Genomic DNA, 17866 nt, shown 5'->3' with positions numbered 1-17866 from the left:
CTACTTTCTAGGTATGTCTTTTGAGGAAAGGGGAACAAAAGCAAAAATAAACTATTAGGGCTACGTCAGAATAAAAATCTTCTGCAGTCAGCAAAACTGAAAGGCAGCCTAAAGAATGGGACAAGATATTTGCAAATGACGTATCCTAAAAAGGGTTAGTATCCAAAATACATAAAGAACTTGTGAAACTCAATATCCCAAAAACAAATAATCCAATTAAAATATAGGCAGAAAACATGAATAGACATTTTTCTGAAGAAAACATGCAGGTGGCCAAGAGACACATGAAAAGATGCTTAGCATCACTTATCATCAGGGAAATGCAAATCAAAAGTACAAGAGATATCACCTTACACCTGTCAGAATGGCTAAAATCAACAACACAAGAAACATGAGGTGTTGGCAAGGATGGAGAGAAAGGGGAACACTCTTGCATTGTTGGTGGGAATGCACACTGGTGCAGCTACTCTGGAAAACAGTATGGAAGTTCCCCAAAAAAGTTAAAAATAGAACTCCTCTATGATCAAGCAATGACCCTACTAGGTATTTACCCAAAGAATACAAAATACTAACTCAAAGGGATACACATACCCTGATATTTATAGCAGTATTATCTACAATAACCAAATTATGGGAATAGTCCAAGTGTCCATCAACTGATGAATGGATAAAGAAGAGATGTTATACACACACACACACACACACACACACACACACACACTGGCATATTACTCAGCCATAAAAAAGGGAATGAAATCTTACCATCTGCAACAACATGGATGGAGCTAGAATATTATGCTAAGCAAAATAAGTCAGAGAAAGATAATATCATCTGATTTTGTGCATACATGGAATTTAAGGGGAAAAAATGAATAAGCAAAGGGAATAATACACAGAGAGAAAGGCAAACAGAGAAACAGACCAGTAACTATGTTACCAGAGGGGAAGGGGTTGGAGGCATGGGTGATACAGGTGATGGGGATGAAGGAACACCCTTGCTGTGATGAGCACTGGGTGATGCATGGAAGCAATGAATCACTATATTGTACACAGGAAACTAATATTACACTGTAGGTTAACTAACTAGAATTTAAATAAAAACTTTAAAAGAAAGAATCACTTCAAGTAGAACGATCCACATTATAGTAGACAAAAAAGTTGCCATGTTTCAGAACTTTATGAACGCCACATTTTTAAAGTCTGAAACACTAACCATGGTGGTTTTGATGAGCTTGCCAAATGATATATAGTTTATTATTATTTCAATAGACATCTAGTCAGTAATTTAGTAAAAATGTCTAGAGTGAAGGAAGAAATGCAGCAGAATCACAAAGCACAATTTCAGGGGAGGAACTGAGCGGGGACAGACTCTAGAAGTTCACTCCACAAAAGTTTTGCCACAGGATGGTTTTTGAAATCAGTCTAATTTCCTGAAATCTGGAAACAATTTTTGCCTATGTGGGTGCTTCATGTTTGTCATTTTCATAAAGATTTAAAATTAAGACTTGAACAATACTTTACTATTTCACATGTCCTAACCACAGGCTTGCTGAGGCAGATGAGAAGAAAAATGGAAGGGTTGCTTCCATTACTGTGGAAGCAATGGTAGAATGAATTTCAGATCGAATTTATAAAACAAATACAGAAGGTTCATCTGTGGTTTCCAGCATTTGAAAACATGTCTTCAGCACTTAGCAAGCTGTACCTGCAGTGGTATTATAATATGTATTTATTACACAGTGCTACTACACCCTCATCCTCCAACTTTGCCCACTCTCTTATGAGCACCTACCTTGGGGATTAAAGAAACCAGTCATCCAAAATGCATTGGGCCTCCCTTCAAATATCCAAGTAGAAAACTGAGCATTTCTTTCCAGAAGTTCAGTAAACCAGAAGCCCAGTGTGGATGAGTCCCAGGACACTCTCTTCCAGATCTGAGGTATGCGAGCATCATACATACTGTCCAGGGCATCTCTCAAATTCTGAAAAGGAGTGAGTTAAAAGATAAGAATGGGCAACACCAACAAAAGAGGGAAATGAAAATTGAGATCATAGCTCACCTCACTCATAATGATTGTCCCCTCAATCGCCAATTTTAGATCACTCAGGCTACTGCGAAGTATTGAGATGACTTTTTGCATTCTGTCAATTTCTTGTCTAAGAAATATGTTCATTGAATTGAGATGTCCCATCTTTATCAAACGAGCTTTCACCTTAAAAAAAAAAAAAGGCATACAAGAAAGGATTTTTTTTTAAATCATCTGTCATTTCTCTTCCAATGAGCTCTTCCTTCTCTATTCTTTTTCTTCCTCTGGATATATCTCTACTAGACCAAATGGATTCTAAAATATCTCTTGCGGAACCAAACTTGACATTAAATCCCCCATTTTCCAGGCCTCAAAAACTACTGTTCAACTAAAATGGTTTTTATTCCCTACTGATTGTACTTAGTTGGTAATTGGAAATGTACTTTAAAAAGCTGAAACAAAATTGTACCTTTTCCCCCTTTCAAATGATTAAGTGCTAAGTGTCAGTTAAATATTCTTTTGCAATCTAACCTTTGTAAAAGTACAGTTTGGCATGGTTTTTTTTTTCATAATGCTTACAGAGTCGTTATTAGAAATGTCACAGAAAGTTAATATGGCCAAAATCTTTACAGAACAAGCAACCAATGAATCATTGGTTGCAGCTTCCTAAGATCATTATTGCCCTGGTTAGGGTGTCTCAAGAGAGCCTTTCCTAATCTAATCAATGAAAATATTTGACTTTGTGTGAGAGCCATTAAGCACCTGTCGTTTGTCCCTTTAGTATACCATTTATTGACCATTTGAAGAGATCAATATAAAAGCATCTGGTTCTGGGAATAATAAAATATAATAATTATTGGAAAATAAACCAATATATATGCATATTTGAATTTAGTGACCTATCCCCAAGAAAAGATTGACTACGAATATCGGCAAGAACTCATACAGAGATCTGAACTTTCTCCTTGCCACAATTGAGATGCCAGTATAGGAAGGGTAAGGAGAGGCGCATGGAGTGGGACAGAATTTAGAGAGATGTACTAGTCCACAGAACCACCAGAAAGCCAGCTGCAGGATTCTCTGCTGGAGACACCCACAGCCCCCCTTCTTGAGTCATGGAATGCTAAAGACGATGGACTGCAGGCTCATCTGGGCCATTCCCCTCATTTTCCATAACACGTTTGCAACCATGGTGCTGAAGTGTCCCATTCAGCAATGGACCCCTCTGCTTTCCTGCAGCTGGGCCACTTCTATGAATGAACAAGGGATGAAGAGGGGAAGCACAAACTCAGGGAAGCAGTGATATAAAATCGGACAGCCCAGGTGGGAGTATCTGGGCAGGGAGAGCAAATGATATTGCAATCCCAAACATGCTGGTGGAGGTCCCTAACACAGTCACCATACCAACCTTCAGGCATTCTCCTAAATTCCTGGTTCTGGAACTTACATTTTTACAGGCTCCACTGCCTCATTCTCATCTTGAGCCCTTCAGCCTCCAGCCCCCTTTAAATCATGACTACTCTGTAGAAATTCACACTGAAGGAAAAAGGAAATTATAGAAATACTTTTGCAGCCCCCATAAGTGGGAAATTCAGCCCAGGTATTGGCACCATGTCACATCAGTAGGGGCGCCTGGGTGGCTCAGTGGGTTAAAGCCTCTGCCTTCAGCTTGGGTCATGATCTCAGGGTCCTGGGATCGAGCCCCATGTTGGCCTCTCTGCTCAGTGGGGAGCCTGCTTCCCCCTTCTCTCTCTCTGCCTGCCTCTCTGCCTACTTGTGATCTCTGTCTGTCAAATAAATAAATAATAATAAAAAATCTTTAAAAAAAAAAATAGCCCAGCTACCTTTTAATATGCTAACAGCCCCAAACTAATCACCTTGCCCTACTTACGGTTATTTATTTATTTATTTATTTATTTTCAGCATGACAGAATTGTTTATGCCTACTTACAGTTTTAAATGAGAAAATTCTTTTGCAATAGAGACAAGCTTAGAAAAACCTGAAACTCTTGAAAATCTAATTTTAGTACTGATTTTACTTTGAATATGGTTATTGTTCCAGCCTAAAATTATCTTTTTATTAATAAGAAGAAAGATGGGCTACAGTCTTACATAGGATTTTCATTATGTTTCCGGGACCCGGTAGTCTCTTCTTGAGTGATGTGGCTGCGTTTTTACCATGGAAGTCAATAGTATAATTATATTTCAATTTACAAAATTCACTTTACAGCCACATTTTCAAGAACACATCTCTCAGAAGCGAAATAAAGGACACTAAAAGGTAAGTGATCTTGGAGGAGGAAGCCGTTTTAGCTGCCCTAGTACAAACTCCTTCCTATTTAGCAAACCACTTAGCGACATCCCTCGCGTTCAGTCCCTGCTAGAGTACTGCCAGAACAGAGGACTTGGGGAAGTGGTCCTGACCAAGCCTGGATAGCTCAAATTATCCCAAGATCCTGGCCCCACTCCTCTGGTAATATGAACCTGTGGTCTAGTCAACCAGAGTGAGTTTTAGCTCACCTTCACGTGCCAGCTTTGAAAATGTTTGCAGGCAGGTTTTATGCCTCACCTGTCTCCTGAAGATCACTTACAATGAGCCATTGAAAGTATGTACTTACAGCATGTATCCGTCTGCAAAAACGTCCCCCCCCCCACTACAATTATCTCTATGTGAAGCAATGGATTTCAGTATCTTGGCCAAATGCCTTGGTACCTATTTACATAACAGAAGAAAAAACCATTTTAAGAAGCCAGAAAATGTTTTTTATTGTTGAGGGTACTCATTGCAGTGGGAGGCCTGTATTCAAGCAGCCTCGGGGCTCCCAGCAAACAAGATCAATTTTCCCCGGACTCGGGGAAGCAAGTCAGGGTAGACACAAGACCACAGTTACACCAGTACTAGGGCGTTAGCCTCTCCCTTCTTGGTTGAAGAGCTACCCTTGACTCAGCCACATCTGGGACTCTGACAGTCAGCAGTGAGGAGTGGAGGCTCAAAGCAGGAGAGAGGAGGTCCTAGATGGCCACAGGACACAACCCCATCTTCTTGCATAAAGAAGGAGACCAAGAAAAACCAAGAAAGAGGACCTTTCACAGAAATTTCAACCACCCAGAAGTTTTACCACAATTAAGGCTTTCTTTTCTTTCTTTTTTTTTTTTTTTAGATCAGCTGTTCTCAAAGATCCCCTCAGGCCCAGAGAGGCTTTCAGGGAGTCCACAAAGTTAAATGTTTTTCATAGTAATCCTAAGACATCACTTGACTTTTTAACTCTTCTTCTCTCAGGAATATGCAGAGAAGTCTTCCAGAGCTACGTGACATATGGGATCACAACAGATCAAATGCAGAAGCAGATATGAAAATCTACCTACCTTCTATTAAACGGGCCTGAAAGAGATTTGCAAAAATGTAAAACAATCCCACTATTCGCAATGATTTTTTTTGTCTTGGAAATATAATTTTTTTAAATAAAAATATTATTTGTGTTAGTATATAGTGGGGTTTTTACTATTACTTTGTAATAATTAATACATATTTTTGAAATGTATCAGTTTAAACTCCTACTATATTAAATATCGGTAGTTATAACCCACATAAACAAAAGCTATTTGGGGTCCTCAGTCATTTTGTAAAGGGGGCCTGAGGTTAAAAATATTTTGAGAAAAACCGGCTTAGGTCAATAAGCAAACAGCTGAGAGGTTCAAGAAATAGAAAACTATTGCCATCCCCATGTGGAGTGAATTCATTTAAATGGCTTGCTTTCCTGGCTGGGTGGACTGTCCACTGGCTGAGTGGACAAAGCAGGCATGGGTAAGAGAAGTGGAGAGACATTTCCAGCCTAGAAGGATAAGATGTCTGGGGATCCAAAGACAGAGGAATCCAAGGATGGGAGAAGGGTAGAGAAAAGGCAATTGAAACAGAAGATAGAGTAGGAAGCAGATGAAGAAAGGCATCAGAAAAAGTGCAGATCATATTTTGCAAGGTACTTGAGACAAAGCAAGTAAGAAACCACAAGGTTAAAAGAAAAGAGTTGCAAAGGAAGCAGGAATGAATAGAGAGGGGAGAGAATGAAATCAACTGTCCCAGGACATCCTAGGCTTTGTAGAACCCAAAGACAGCCCTGTACATACCAGGGGGCAAAGGGTGTAGCTTACCTCATGAGGAATGTAATCAGGAGGCAGTTTGCTCAGCATATCTTCAGATAATCTATAGACGATGGCTTCCCGGGTCTCTCCCACACCCCCTCCACTCTCTTTGGGTTGAATGTTGGTAATTGTTTCAAGAACAGCAGAAGCAGTGTTACTCTGATACCTGATAAAAGAGTGAACTGTTCAGAATGTAGCAGGGAAATGTATGTTCAGAGATAATTATCAAAGCTAAGATGAACTGAATAAGATCACTTAAAGCCAGATAGAAAAAAGAGGGGGCGGGGGAGGAAACTTTACCATCAACCCACAGGAATGAAAAAACTAGAGATCCATATCCTACTGCCTCCTAACAAAACATGAAGAACATCACAGAAATGAAAGGCTCTCCCCATTTTCAGGGAAAGAGATTCCACAGATGTCCTCAGTAACCCAAAATAGTACTATCCAATTTTGCTTGTCACTACAAACCTCGTGCTGGGCAACAAACACATGTCCTTTTATTCTGCCCAGTAATAGCCTGGACATGAGAATCTATAATAACATGACAGTTTGTTAGATCAAAGAAGATCACTCATTTTTCCTCTGTGAATTACACATTACTAAAATGTTTTTGGTATTTTCTGTTTTTTTCTCACTTTCCCACTTTATGACTTCCAAAATAATCTATTGGCATCCATCTGCTGCACCTGTCTAAAGGTATCCACCCATCTTTAAAATCTATGTATCCAATAAAGATTTACTATGTATCAGGCACAGAGTTAGGTGCTATAATATGGTGATAAACAGATCCTTGCCTTGGTGCCCCTCACTATCTAGTGGAAGAGGGATGCATTTGTCGATACTACTTTAATACATGTTGTGGAAGAAAAGAACAGGATGCTTTAAAACAGTCATCTGTCCGTGTCTCTTTCTTGCTTTTATTCTCACTCTCTAGATCTCTTCTGGGTCAACCAGATGCTCTGAGAGGCACACACTTAGTTTTTGTCTTGAAGTGCCTGGGTCTAGAAACACAGATAGTGTGTTTGCATGACTGTGAGAGTCAGTAGGATATTAAAGACCCCTACTGTTATTGTATTACATTTTACTATTGTACTATTGTTGCAGTGCTGTCAAATTCTCCCATTTGGTCTGTTAGTATTTGCTTTATATATTTAGGTGCTCCTATGTTGGGTGCACAAAGATTTATAAATGTTGTATCTTCTTGTTGAATTGACCCTTTATCATATTTAATGACCATCTTTGTCTTTCATCGCAGTCTTTGTTTAAAAGTGTATTTTGTTTGATATAACTACCCAAGTTTTCTTTCAGTTTCCATTTGCATAAAACCTCACTTTTCATTCCTTCACTTTCAGTCTGTGCATGTCCTTACATTTAAGGTGAGTCTCTTGTAGGAAGCATGGGTCTTCATTTTTGGTTTGTTTGTTTGTTTTTAAAGATTTTATTTATTTATTTGACAGACAGAGATCACAAGTAGGCAGAGAGGCAGGCAGAGAGAGAGAGAGAGGAGTTAGCAGGCTCCCCGCAGAGCAGAGAGCCCCATGCGGGGCTTGATTCCAGGACCCTGAGATCATGACCTAAGCGGAAGGCAGAGGCTTTAACCCACTGAGCCACCCAGGCGCCCCTGTTTGTTTGTTTTTTAAATTCATTCAACCACTCTATGATTTTGATTGGAGAATTTAGCCCATTTACATCTGAAGTAATTATTACCAGGTATGTGCTCATTGTTATGTTGTTCATTGTTTTCTGACTGTTCTTTGTTCTTTTCTGTTCCTTTTCTCTTCTCCTTCTCTTCTCTTGTGAATTAATGACTTTCTCTAGTGTTAGATTCCTTTCCTATTATCTTTTCTGTATCTATGATAGACTTTTGCTTTGTTACCATGAGGCTCACATATAGCAACTTATAAATATAACAGTCTATTTTAAGGGGCGTCTGGATGGCTCAGTGGGTTGAGCCTCTGCCTTTGGCGCAGGTCATTTCAGGGTTCTGGGGATCAAGCCCCGCATCGAGCTTTCTGCTCAGCAGGGAGCCTGCTTCCCCCTTTCTCTCTGCCTGCCTCTCTGCCTACTTGTGATCTCTGGCAAATAAATAAAATCTTCGGGAAAAAAAGTCTATTTTAAGTTGATAGCAAATATATAAATAAGCATTTTCACAGGAAGACTGAGGTTGTGCTTTAGTCCATTATGTGTACCATGCCTTGGGGGTAGCAACCTGTTGAGAACTGTTTCTCCAATTATTTCAGTCCTCTGGGGACCAGAAATGCATCCCCCCTCCACCCTGCTATCAGGCCAGGCATGCAAGGGACATGCAAGGACCTCTGTGTGGGCCGCATGTGTCTTCTGGCTTTAGCAGGGCCACAGGAGCCACTGGGGTTGGGACACTCCCACAGGCTCTAGTAAGATAAAGGGAGAACACAAAACTGGTGCCCATCCCTAGCGAGAGTCCCAACAGGTTTCTGCCCCTCCAGCAGATGCCTTAAGATTAACAAATAAATCTCCTTCAGAAATGCTCTAAGTGCTTTTCAAGCTGCTGCCTTTGCTCTGAGTCCCAGGGATGAGTGAGTCTGCTCATGAGCCCTGTAAAAGCAGGATCTTAATTCCCTACAACCCTTTGGTATTATTTCTTAGATATAAGCCCCACTGGTTTTCAAAGCCAGGCATTTTGGGGGTTTGCCTCTCTGTTACAGGTCCCAAGGGTTGAAGTTCCTGATGTGGGACATAATCCCTTTGCTTCTAAAAGAGAAGCTCTGCATTTATGAGATCCCTCCCAATTATATGTCACTGTGCCAGGGGTGAGGATTTGGATGAGATGACATTTCTGCTTCTCCTACCCATCTTGATGTAGTCCTTTTACACTTCACTATGGAACAGCAGAAGGAACTGTTCCATATGTAGCTGTAGCTTTGGTGTGTCTGTGGGAGGAGTTTAGTTCAAGAACTTCCTATGCAGCTAACTTGAACTGCCTCTTCCTGAAAATTCACCATGTTTATTGTATTACTTAATATTCACTCATATTACTTATATAAATTTAAAATCCTCAAACTAGAAATTTGTTTTGAGGTGTTTCCAGGAAGTTTCAGGTGGTCGAACCAACACACACCTTTCCTAGAATAATGTGCCTACAACCAGGTCTCAAAGAATCCAACAGTTAATTTCCAACAGACATGAGCTCACAGTCAAAAATTAAAAAAAAAAACCTCATAAAGAAACAAAGCAAGACCTCTTATTGTGAGCAAGAGCCAGTAGAAACAACACAAAGCAGAACCAGACCTGCAAAGATCACAGATAATAAATTTTCAGATGCACATTAAATAGATGTTTTTACTATATCAGGAATTTTTAAAAAAGTGTTATTGAAAATATGAGACAGGAAAATCTAAACATGAGTAGCATATGTTAAAAAGAGCCAAATAGAACTTTTGAAAATTCGAAAAAATATCAAAATTGAAAAACTGCATTAGTTTTTTATTGCTGCTATAAAAAATTATCACAAAATAACTGTCTTGGGGTGCCTGAGTGACTCAGTCAGTTAAGCCTCTGGCTCTTGATTTCAGCTCAGGTCATGATCTCAGGGTCACGGGACTGAGCCCAGCATCAGGCTCTATGCTCAACAAGGAGTCTGCTTGAGATTCTTTCTCTCCCTCTCCCTCTGCCCCTCCTCCTACTTGTGCCCTCTCTCTAAAGAAATAAAATCTTTTTGAAAAGTAAGTGTCTTAAAACACATAAATTTATTATCTTACAGTTCTGTAGTTAATTAGACTTACATAGGTCTCACTGGGCTAAAATAAAAATGTCAGCAAGGCTGAGTTTCTCTCTGTAAGTGATTGGTTAAGATCCATTTCCTTGATCATTTGAGCTGTTGGCAGAATCTACTTTCTTACTGAGGACCCCAATTCCTTGGTAGCTATTCATGACAGTGGCAGGTCAAGTCCCTTTTTCACTTTGAATTTTTTTTTAAGGTTTTATTTATTTGACAGAGAGAGAGATCACAAGTAGGCAGAGAGGTAGGCAGAGAGAGAGGAGGAAGGAGGCTCTTGCTAGGCAAAGAGCCCGATGTGGGGCTTGATCCCAGGACCTTGAGACCATGACCCGAGCTGAAGGCAGAGGATTTAACCCACTGAGCCACCCAGGCACCCCTCACTTTGAATTTTTTCTCCTGCTTGCATTTCATCTTTCTACCTTATACTTCTGCCTCCATCTCCCACTGGTTCATGTGATTAAATTGGGCCAATTGATAATCTATGATAACGTTCCCACCCCTACGCCCTTACACTTAAGAATATCTGTAAAGTCCTTTGTGCCACAAAAGATAAAATATATACAGGTTCTGGGGATTAGGATGTGCATATCTTTGGGATTCATTATTCTGCGTACCATAAAAGTTAACAATGAGTGAAACAGCAGATTAGATTTGGCCAAGTAAAGAATTAGGAAACTGGAAAATAGATCTGAAGACATTATGCAGAATGCTGTACAGGAAAACAAATGGAAAATATGAAAGAGAGGTTAAAAAACATATAGGATAGAGTGATGAGTTCTAACATATATCTCAGGACAGCTTCAGAAAGATAGAAGAGAGAGAATAAAAAAGAAATAAGGGATGAAATAATGAATGGGGGTTGGTGAAAGAGTTGAATCCTCAAGTTCAGGAAATTCAGTGCCTCCTATGTAGGATGAACAAACCAACAAATAAATAAATAGAAATCCAGAGGGAGACATATCACAATGAAACTGTAAAACACCAAAAACAAAACAAGTATTTTAAAAGCAACCAGAGAGAAAGACAGATTATCTTGAAAGAAATGACAAGAAGACTGATGGCCAATCCTCAAGAGCAGTGATGGAAGCCAGAAGAAAATGGAAAAGTGTGTTGCACATGTTAGGATAAAATAACTACAAACCAAGAACTGTATATCAAGCAAAATTATCTTTCAAGAATGAAGGCAAGGCAAAAGATTTAAATAGATATTTCACAAAAAAGCTATATTAATGGCCAATAAACACATGAAAAGACGCTCATCATTCATAGAAAAAATGAAAATTAAAATTGCAACTGAGATACCACTTCACGCCTACAAGAATGATTAGAATAAAAACCAGACAATAGCAAGCATTGGTAAAAGGATGGAGAAAAACCCAACCCTCATATATTTTTGGAGGGTACTATAAAATGGTACAGCCAGTTTGGAAAACAATCTGGCAATTTCTTTTTTTTTTTTTTCTGGCAATTTCTTAAAATGTTAAGAATGATCATATGATTCAATAACTATATTTCTAGTTATCTATTCAAGAGAAACGAAAAGCCATATCTACACAAAGTCTTGTATGCGAATGTTCTTAGCAGCAAAACCCAGAAACCACCCAAACGTTCATCAATTTCTAAATGGATAAACAAAATGTGGTACATTCACATATTGGAATATTGTTTGGCATAAAAACAATGAAGTTGGGCGCCTGGGTGGCTCGGTGGGTTGAGCCGCTGCCTTCGGCTCAGGTCATGATCTCAGGGTCCTGGGATCGAGTCCCGCATCGGGCTCTCTGCTCAGCAGGGAGCCTGCTTCCCTCGCTCTCTCTCTCTGCCTGCCTCTCCATCTACTTGTGATTTCTCTCTGTCAAATAAATAAATAAAATCTTAAAAAAAAAAAACAAAACAATGAAGTACTGGTACACTTTACAACATGAGTGAGCTTCTAAAACGTTATACTAAGTAAAAGAATCCATCCACAGAAGATCAGCTGGTATATGATTTTAGATATAGGAAATGTCCAGAAAGGCAAATCTATAGAGAAAGTAAATTATTGGTTGCCTGAGGCTGGGGGTGGTAGTAGGAATTTATTACAATTGAATACAAAAGAATTACATAATTCTTTTGAGGGGTGATGGAAATATTTTAAAATTAGAAGGTGGTGATAGTCACAAAAGTCTATAAACAGTAATAATCATTGAATTGACCACTTAAAATGAATGAATTTATGGTTTATGATAGGCAAATTATAAGTCAATAAAACTTTAAAATTTTTTTTATTTAAATTCAATTTGGTTAACATACAGTATATTATTAGTTTCAGGGGAAATTTTTAATTTACTTTTAAAATTTTAATTAATTAATTATGTTCAGTTAGCCACTGTATGGTAGTACATCATTAGTTTTTGATGTATTGTTCAATGTTAGTTGAGTATAACACCCAGGGCTCATCACAACATGTGCCCTCCTTAGTACCCATCACCTGTCACCACCTTCCCTCTGAAGCCCTCAGTTTGTTTCCCAGGGTCCACAGTCTCTCACGGTTCGTCTCCCTCTCCGATTTCTCTCAGGGGTAAAATTTAATGATTCATCTGTTGGATATATCACCCAGTGCTCATTATATCATGTGCCCTCCTTGATCCCCATCACCCAAGTACCCTATCCCCCTACCCACATCCCCTCCATCAACCCTCAGTTTGTTTCCTATAGTTAAGAGTCTCTTATGGTTTGCCTCCCTCTCTGTTTTCATCTTATTTTATTTTTCCTTCCCTACCCCTCTAATGCTCTGTTTTGTTTCTTAAACCATATGGATTTTGTCTTTCTCTTAACGACTTACTTTACTTAGCAGAATACCCTCTAGTTCCATCCAAATCATTGCAAATAGCAAGATTTCATTCTATTTGATGGCTGAGTAATATTCCACTGTGTATGTGTGTGTGTATGTGTGTGTGTGTGTGTGTGTGTGTATTACACACATCTTCCTAATATATTCATCTATTGATGAACATGTAGATTCTATCCATATTTGGCTACTGTGGACATTGCTGCTATAAACAATGGGGTGCATGTGCTCCTTTGTATTACTATTTTTGTATCCTTTGGGTAAATACTCATAGTGTGATTGCTGAGTGGGAGGGTAGTTCTATTTTTAACTTTTTTTTCCTTTTTTTAAAAAATATAATTTTATTTTTTCAATGTCCTAAGATTTGTTTTTAACTTTTGAGAAGTTTGCCTGTCTTTGACTTATTGCTGAATATGAGGTTTTTAAATTCTGTTTTCACTCCTGTGCTAGTTTAGAAGTTATATACTCTTTCTATTTTTTAACTCTTTATTCTAGAAATTTTAACATCCATTTTTAATTAAGTATAAAATTAACATTTTTACCCTCCTCTCAATCAAAGACTCTTAGGTAACTTTAACTACAGTTGCTTCCCTCCTGGCATTTCAGCATTTTAATTCTATCTTTTTTTAAAAATAAGCCTACAATTAAAATTATTGTTCTATGCTATAATACTTATTTAGATTTACCCATTCTTTTCTATACCTCAAACCTTCTACTACAATAATTATCCTTTCTGAAGTCCATCCATTAAAATTCCCTTCGTTGAAAATACAAGGAAGATGGAGCAAAATGTAGATATGGTGATGCAAAAAGAGCAACATTTTATACTTTACACACATGTTATAAATACTCTTATATTTAACAAATCAGTTTTTAAAAGTAGCAAGTGTCCAAAGATGTACATACAAGACTGTTTATAATGATAGCTGTAGTAATAAATCCTGGTAAAGCTCTCTAAATATCTATACAGCTGGTAAAAATGTGATGTGACTTTGTATGCATTGGTAAGGTGAGGTTACTGAATTGAGATTATTGAATGAAATAGCATGGTACATTCGTTTTATGACTGAGTAATACTCCATTGTATATATATGCCACATCTTCTTTATCCTTTCATCAATCATGGTCATTTAAGTTGCTTCTACATTTTAGACATTGTAAATAATGCTGCAATTAAGATTGCAATTAACAAGCATAATAATATAAATTGCAGCATTATTCACCCATAAAAAAGAATGAGATATTGTCATTTGCAACAACATGGATGGACCTAGAGGGCATTATGCTAAGCCAAGTAAGTTGGACAGAGAAAGAAAAATACAATATTCCACTTATATGTGGAATATAAAAAGCAAACCAAGTGAAAAAACAAAAAAGCAGAAATAGACCCATAAAACAGAGAACAAACTAGTGGTTGTCAGATCAGAGGGGGGTGGGAGGATGGGCAAACTGGGTGAAGAATGGGAGGTACAAGCTTCCAGTTGTGGAATAAATAAGTCACAAGAATGAAAGGTATAGCATGTGAATATTGTCAATAGAATTTTATAGTGTTGTATGAGGAAAAATCATAGCTACATTATGCATGGCATAATGTATAGAGTTGTCAAATCACTATGTTGTACTTCTGAAACAAATGTAACATTGTGTCTCAACTATATATACTTCAATAAAAAAATAGCATGTTACAAAAACCTTACCATGGTAAAATCTAATTTTTTGTTGTAAATATTGTACGTATAAGCATAGGAAAAATCTAGAATGGTATTTTGAGAGTGAGATTTTTGTATGATGAGCATTTGCTGTAATGACTTTCTGCTTTCTGTTTTCTGTGTTGTTTGTTTTTCTCAATGAGAAAGTATGATTTTTTATAATGAAGAGGATTAAGGCAATTTTCTTTTGAAAAATAAAAAAAAATAAGCCTCCAGATACAAAGCCCACCAAGGACTCAACAAAGACCCATCAGTGACAAATGTTTGAGATCCACTGAAACACATCTTACAAATCCCTAGTAATCTTTGTGCCACACCAGAAAGGCCCCCTTCTGCCTTCCCTCACAGTGTACAGAAAGAATTACACCTTTTTCTTTTTCATCTCTAGCTGAGAATTGTGCAGATTATCTCACTAACTAACAAAATCCTAAGGAGCTACAGCTAAAATTATCCAGGCTTCTTTATGAAAAACCCACATTTTGTGTCCACACAGAGAATTCTATTCAGCTAGCCTTTCATTCATATAGGGAACCAGCTGAAAAATGGTGGAGATGATCTGTCTTCAGCATTTTCGTTTGGTTAGCAGGTAGATTACTACATCTGGACCCAAACACACATACCCAAAGAACTGGATCCTTTCCAAAAGTCACGGCTAAGGTAAATGTATCTGCTACTGTGCTCTAATAAGCTGGACTTTTGTTGGATATGGTGGTGATGATGAGGGTCAAACCCAGCAAATGTTTGTAACCCAACCAGAGTTGGGGTATCAACTCATTATCTTTAAACATATAAGTTTCATAATTAGGGCCAATAAGGTAAAAGCTGATTTTTAATAAAATTAAATGAAAATTGATTTTGTATGCGCCTTGGTGACTCAGTCACTTAGCAGTTGACTTTTGATTTTGGCTCAGGGTAGTGGGATCGACTCCACACCCAGCATGGAGTCTGCTTGTCCCTCTCCCTGTGCTCCCCCCTCCCAACTCTCTGCCTCTCTCTCTCTCTCAAATGAATAAATAAGGTCTTTTTTTTTTTTTTTAAAGAAAATTGAGGGACACCTGGGTGGCTTAGTTGGTTAAGCCACTGCCTTTGGCTTAAGTCATGATTCTGGCTTCCTGGGAGAGAGTCCCACATCGGGCTCCTTGCTCGGCGGGGAGCCTGCTTCTCTCGCTGCCTCTGCCTCCCTATCTGCCTGCTTGTGTATACTCTTTCTCTCTGTCTGGCAAATAAATAAAATATTTTTTAAAAAAAGGAAAATTGGATTTGCATAATTTTATAGAGAATTTTAAATTTAGCTTTCATTATTTTTTGGTGAGAAACCTCTACTCAGATATTGGGGTTTTGGAATATCCCCAAATACATTTATGTAAAAAGCTGAAAGATTAACACATCAAGCACACACAAAATTGAGCACGTACACAGGTAAAAGAATAGTTTAGTAAAATGGGACAAAAGGCATTTGCAACTCATTCCTGAATTTTGAAGTACAGTGCTATCTCAGTTTTTAAAAGTCATCTAAATTCCAAGGAAGATACAGATAACTCCAAGGGGAAACCCTAGGAAAACAGCTGATGTGACAATAACATGAAGTCATCAAAAGTCAAGGATCCATATGTTATTATATACAATTCTCACACAGGTACATTTCTGCGATGTATATTACTCCATGATCTCATGCTAGTATTAGATCCAGTCAAGGCAGTCAATGAGGGCAGAGTGCTATGTTAAAGATGTAGCTGTCACTGTCACAGTCATCCTACCAAAGGCTGTGAACCACCGGGCAAGGCTGGGCTGCATGAAACCTCCAACTTTACCCTAATCTCCACATATCCACATTTCTGCTGACTTCTAGGCTCTCTGCTTCTTAAATCAAACAATCCCAACACTCAGCTCACTGCTTTCATTCTCCCTTTGCCCCACCTGTCCCATCTCCTTGAACATCAATGTCTTCACCCAGCTGCTGACCTACCACGTTCAGAGATACTCTCCTCCTCGCACACACAGCACACACTAACATCTTCATGCCCCTCCCCCTGGGACTGTTCCTTCATGTATGTGCCCTAATCTATGCCTTTTCTTTTCAGTGTGCCAAATCATTTTATTCTTAATTTTTTTCAATTGTATATATTTAAGGTGTACAACTCAGTGACTCAATACATGTATACACACTTATTGCTCCCTCTCTTCCTCTTTCCTCGCACTGTCCTTCTTGTCCCCAGTGCCGCAGTCCCTTCCTCCCTGCCCCCTCTCTTACTTGAGAACTCCTGCACATCCACTAAGGCACAGCTCAGAGGTGGCCCCTCTCACTAGCTTACTTTAATTCTTAAATTGGAATTTATTGCTTCTTCGTCTTTGTTCTCATAGCAATGTGTGTGTATGTGTGCGCACGCATGCGTGCACACGCATATGCTCCATATAAGCCTGATTTTAAAGTCTGTCATACCGTATTACATAACTATTTATCATCCATTTTCCCTAGTACATGATGATCTCCAAGGGCAAGGATTGTGTCTTACTAATCTCTGTATCCTGAGTTGGCTAGAAAGTAAGTTCTCAGTAAATGTTTTTTGAATTCAGGCCAATTGGCTTGAATTTTATTAAACCTCGATATAAAGGAGAGCAATTCTCCAATATTTAAAGGGCATGAAAATTTAATTGTTTCTTCTCATGGTAAATGTATATAGTACATTACCATTATCACTATTTACCTGGTTCTGGCATCTTAACCCACACAAAGGGAAACATATATGTGAATTTATGTGCTCCTCAAAACACAGGAGGATCAGAAAGACATCATTTGAGGGCAAAGAAACCCTGCTTTTATTATGATATTTAAGCACAGATCCTTAAAGTTTAAAGAAGAGAAAACCACCGTAAGTTTCCATTCATACAAAGAAAATCAGAGTTCATTCTTCCTACCTGTACTAACTACAAATAAAAAAGGGTAAAGACCCCACATCTGGGACTCTCAGGAGCTCTCGGCTTGCCGCCAGCTCCTTGCCTCTCTGGAAACCCGCTCTGCACCAGGGGCTGGGTGCCAAAAGCTCATGCTGCTGCAGACATGACCATTCTCCCGTTGGCCAGAGTGAGCCGTATTCACCACCGCTCCAGGGAGGGGTCAATGGACATGCTAGTCCAGCTAGGTCTCATCTAGGAAATCATCTTCTTGGTGGGTGATTTTTTTTTTTTTATGAGGTGATCTGAAAAGAATCCTCCAGACATGGACGTGGGGAAGAAACCTTCTGAAAAGCTGACCCATTTTGTCTAAGACCTGCACAAGCTCTCCAGATCACCTCTCTGCCACACATTTCATTAGATGCAGAATGCCAGAGCTATCCAGCTCACATTTCTTTATTCACCATGTGATTTAATGTTTGTGGAGATAGGAAAGGCAGAGCCCTGGTTA

At 38.7% G+C, this 17866-nt stretch overlaps 1 protein-coding gene across 1 annotated transcript in view; it reads right to left on the bottom strand.

Moving 5' to 3' along the window:
• DNAH8 (dynein axonemal heavy chain 8) overlaps nt 1-17866 on the bottom strand; it is a 336143-nt gene that overhangs the window by 24537 nt on the left and 293740 nt on the right. Inside the window, exons 88-90 of the mRNA XM_044250418.1 lie at nt 6177-6333; nt 2061-2213; nt 1793-1982 (exon numbers count right to left, since the gene is read on the bottom strand). Coding sequence (XP_044106353.1) covers nt 1793-1982; nt 2061-2213; nt 6177-6333 — 500 coding nt within the window. The remainder of the gene's footprint in view (nt 1-1792; nt 1983-2060; nt 2214-6176; nt 6334-17866) is intronic.

This window comes from Neovison vison, chromosome 1, assembly GCF_020171115.1.
Source record: "Neovison vison isolate M4711 chromosome 1, ASM_NN_V1, whole genome shotgun sequence".
Lineage (NCBI taxonomy): Eukaryota > Metazoa > Chordata > Mammalia > Carnivora > Mustelidae > Neogale > Neogale vison.
The sequence above is the reverse complement of the archived record's forward strand: the minus strand, read 5'-3'. Positions and strand labels throughout refer to the sequence as shown.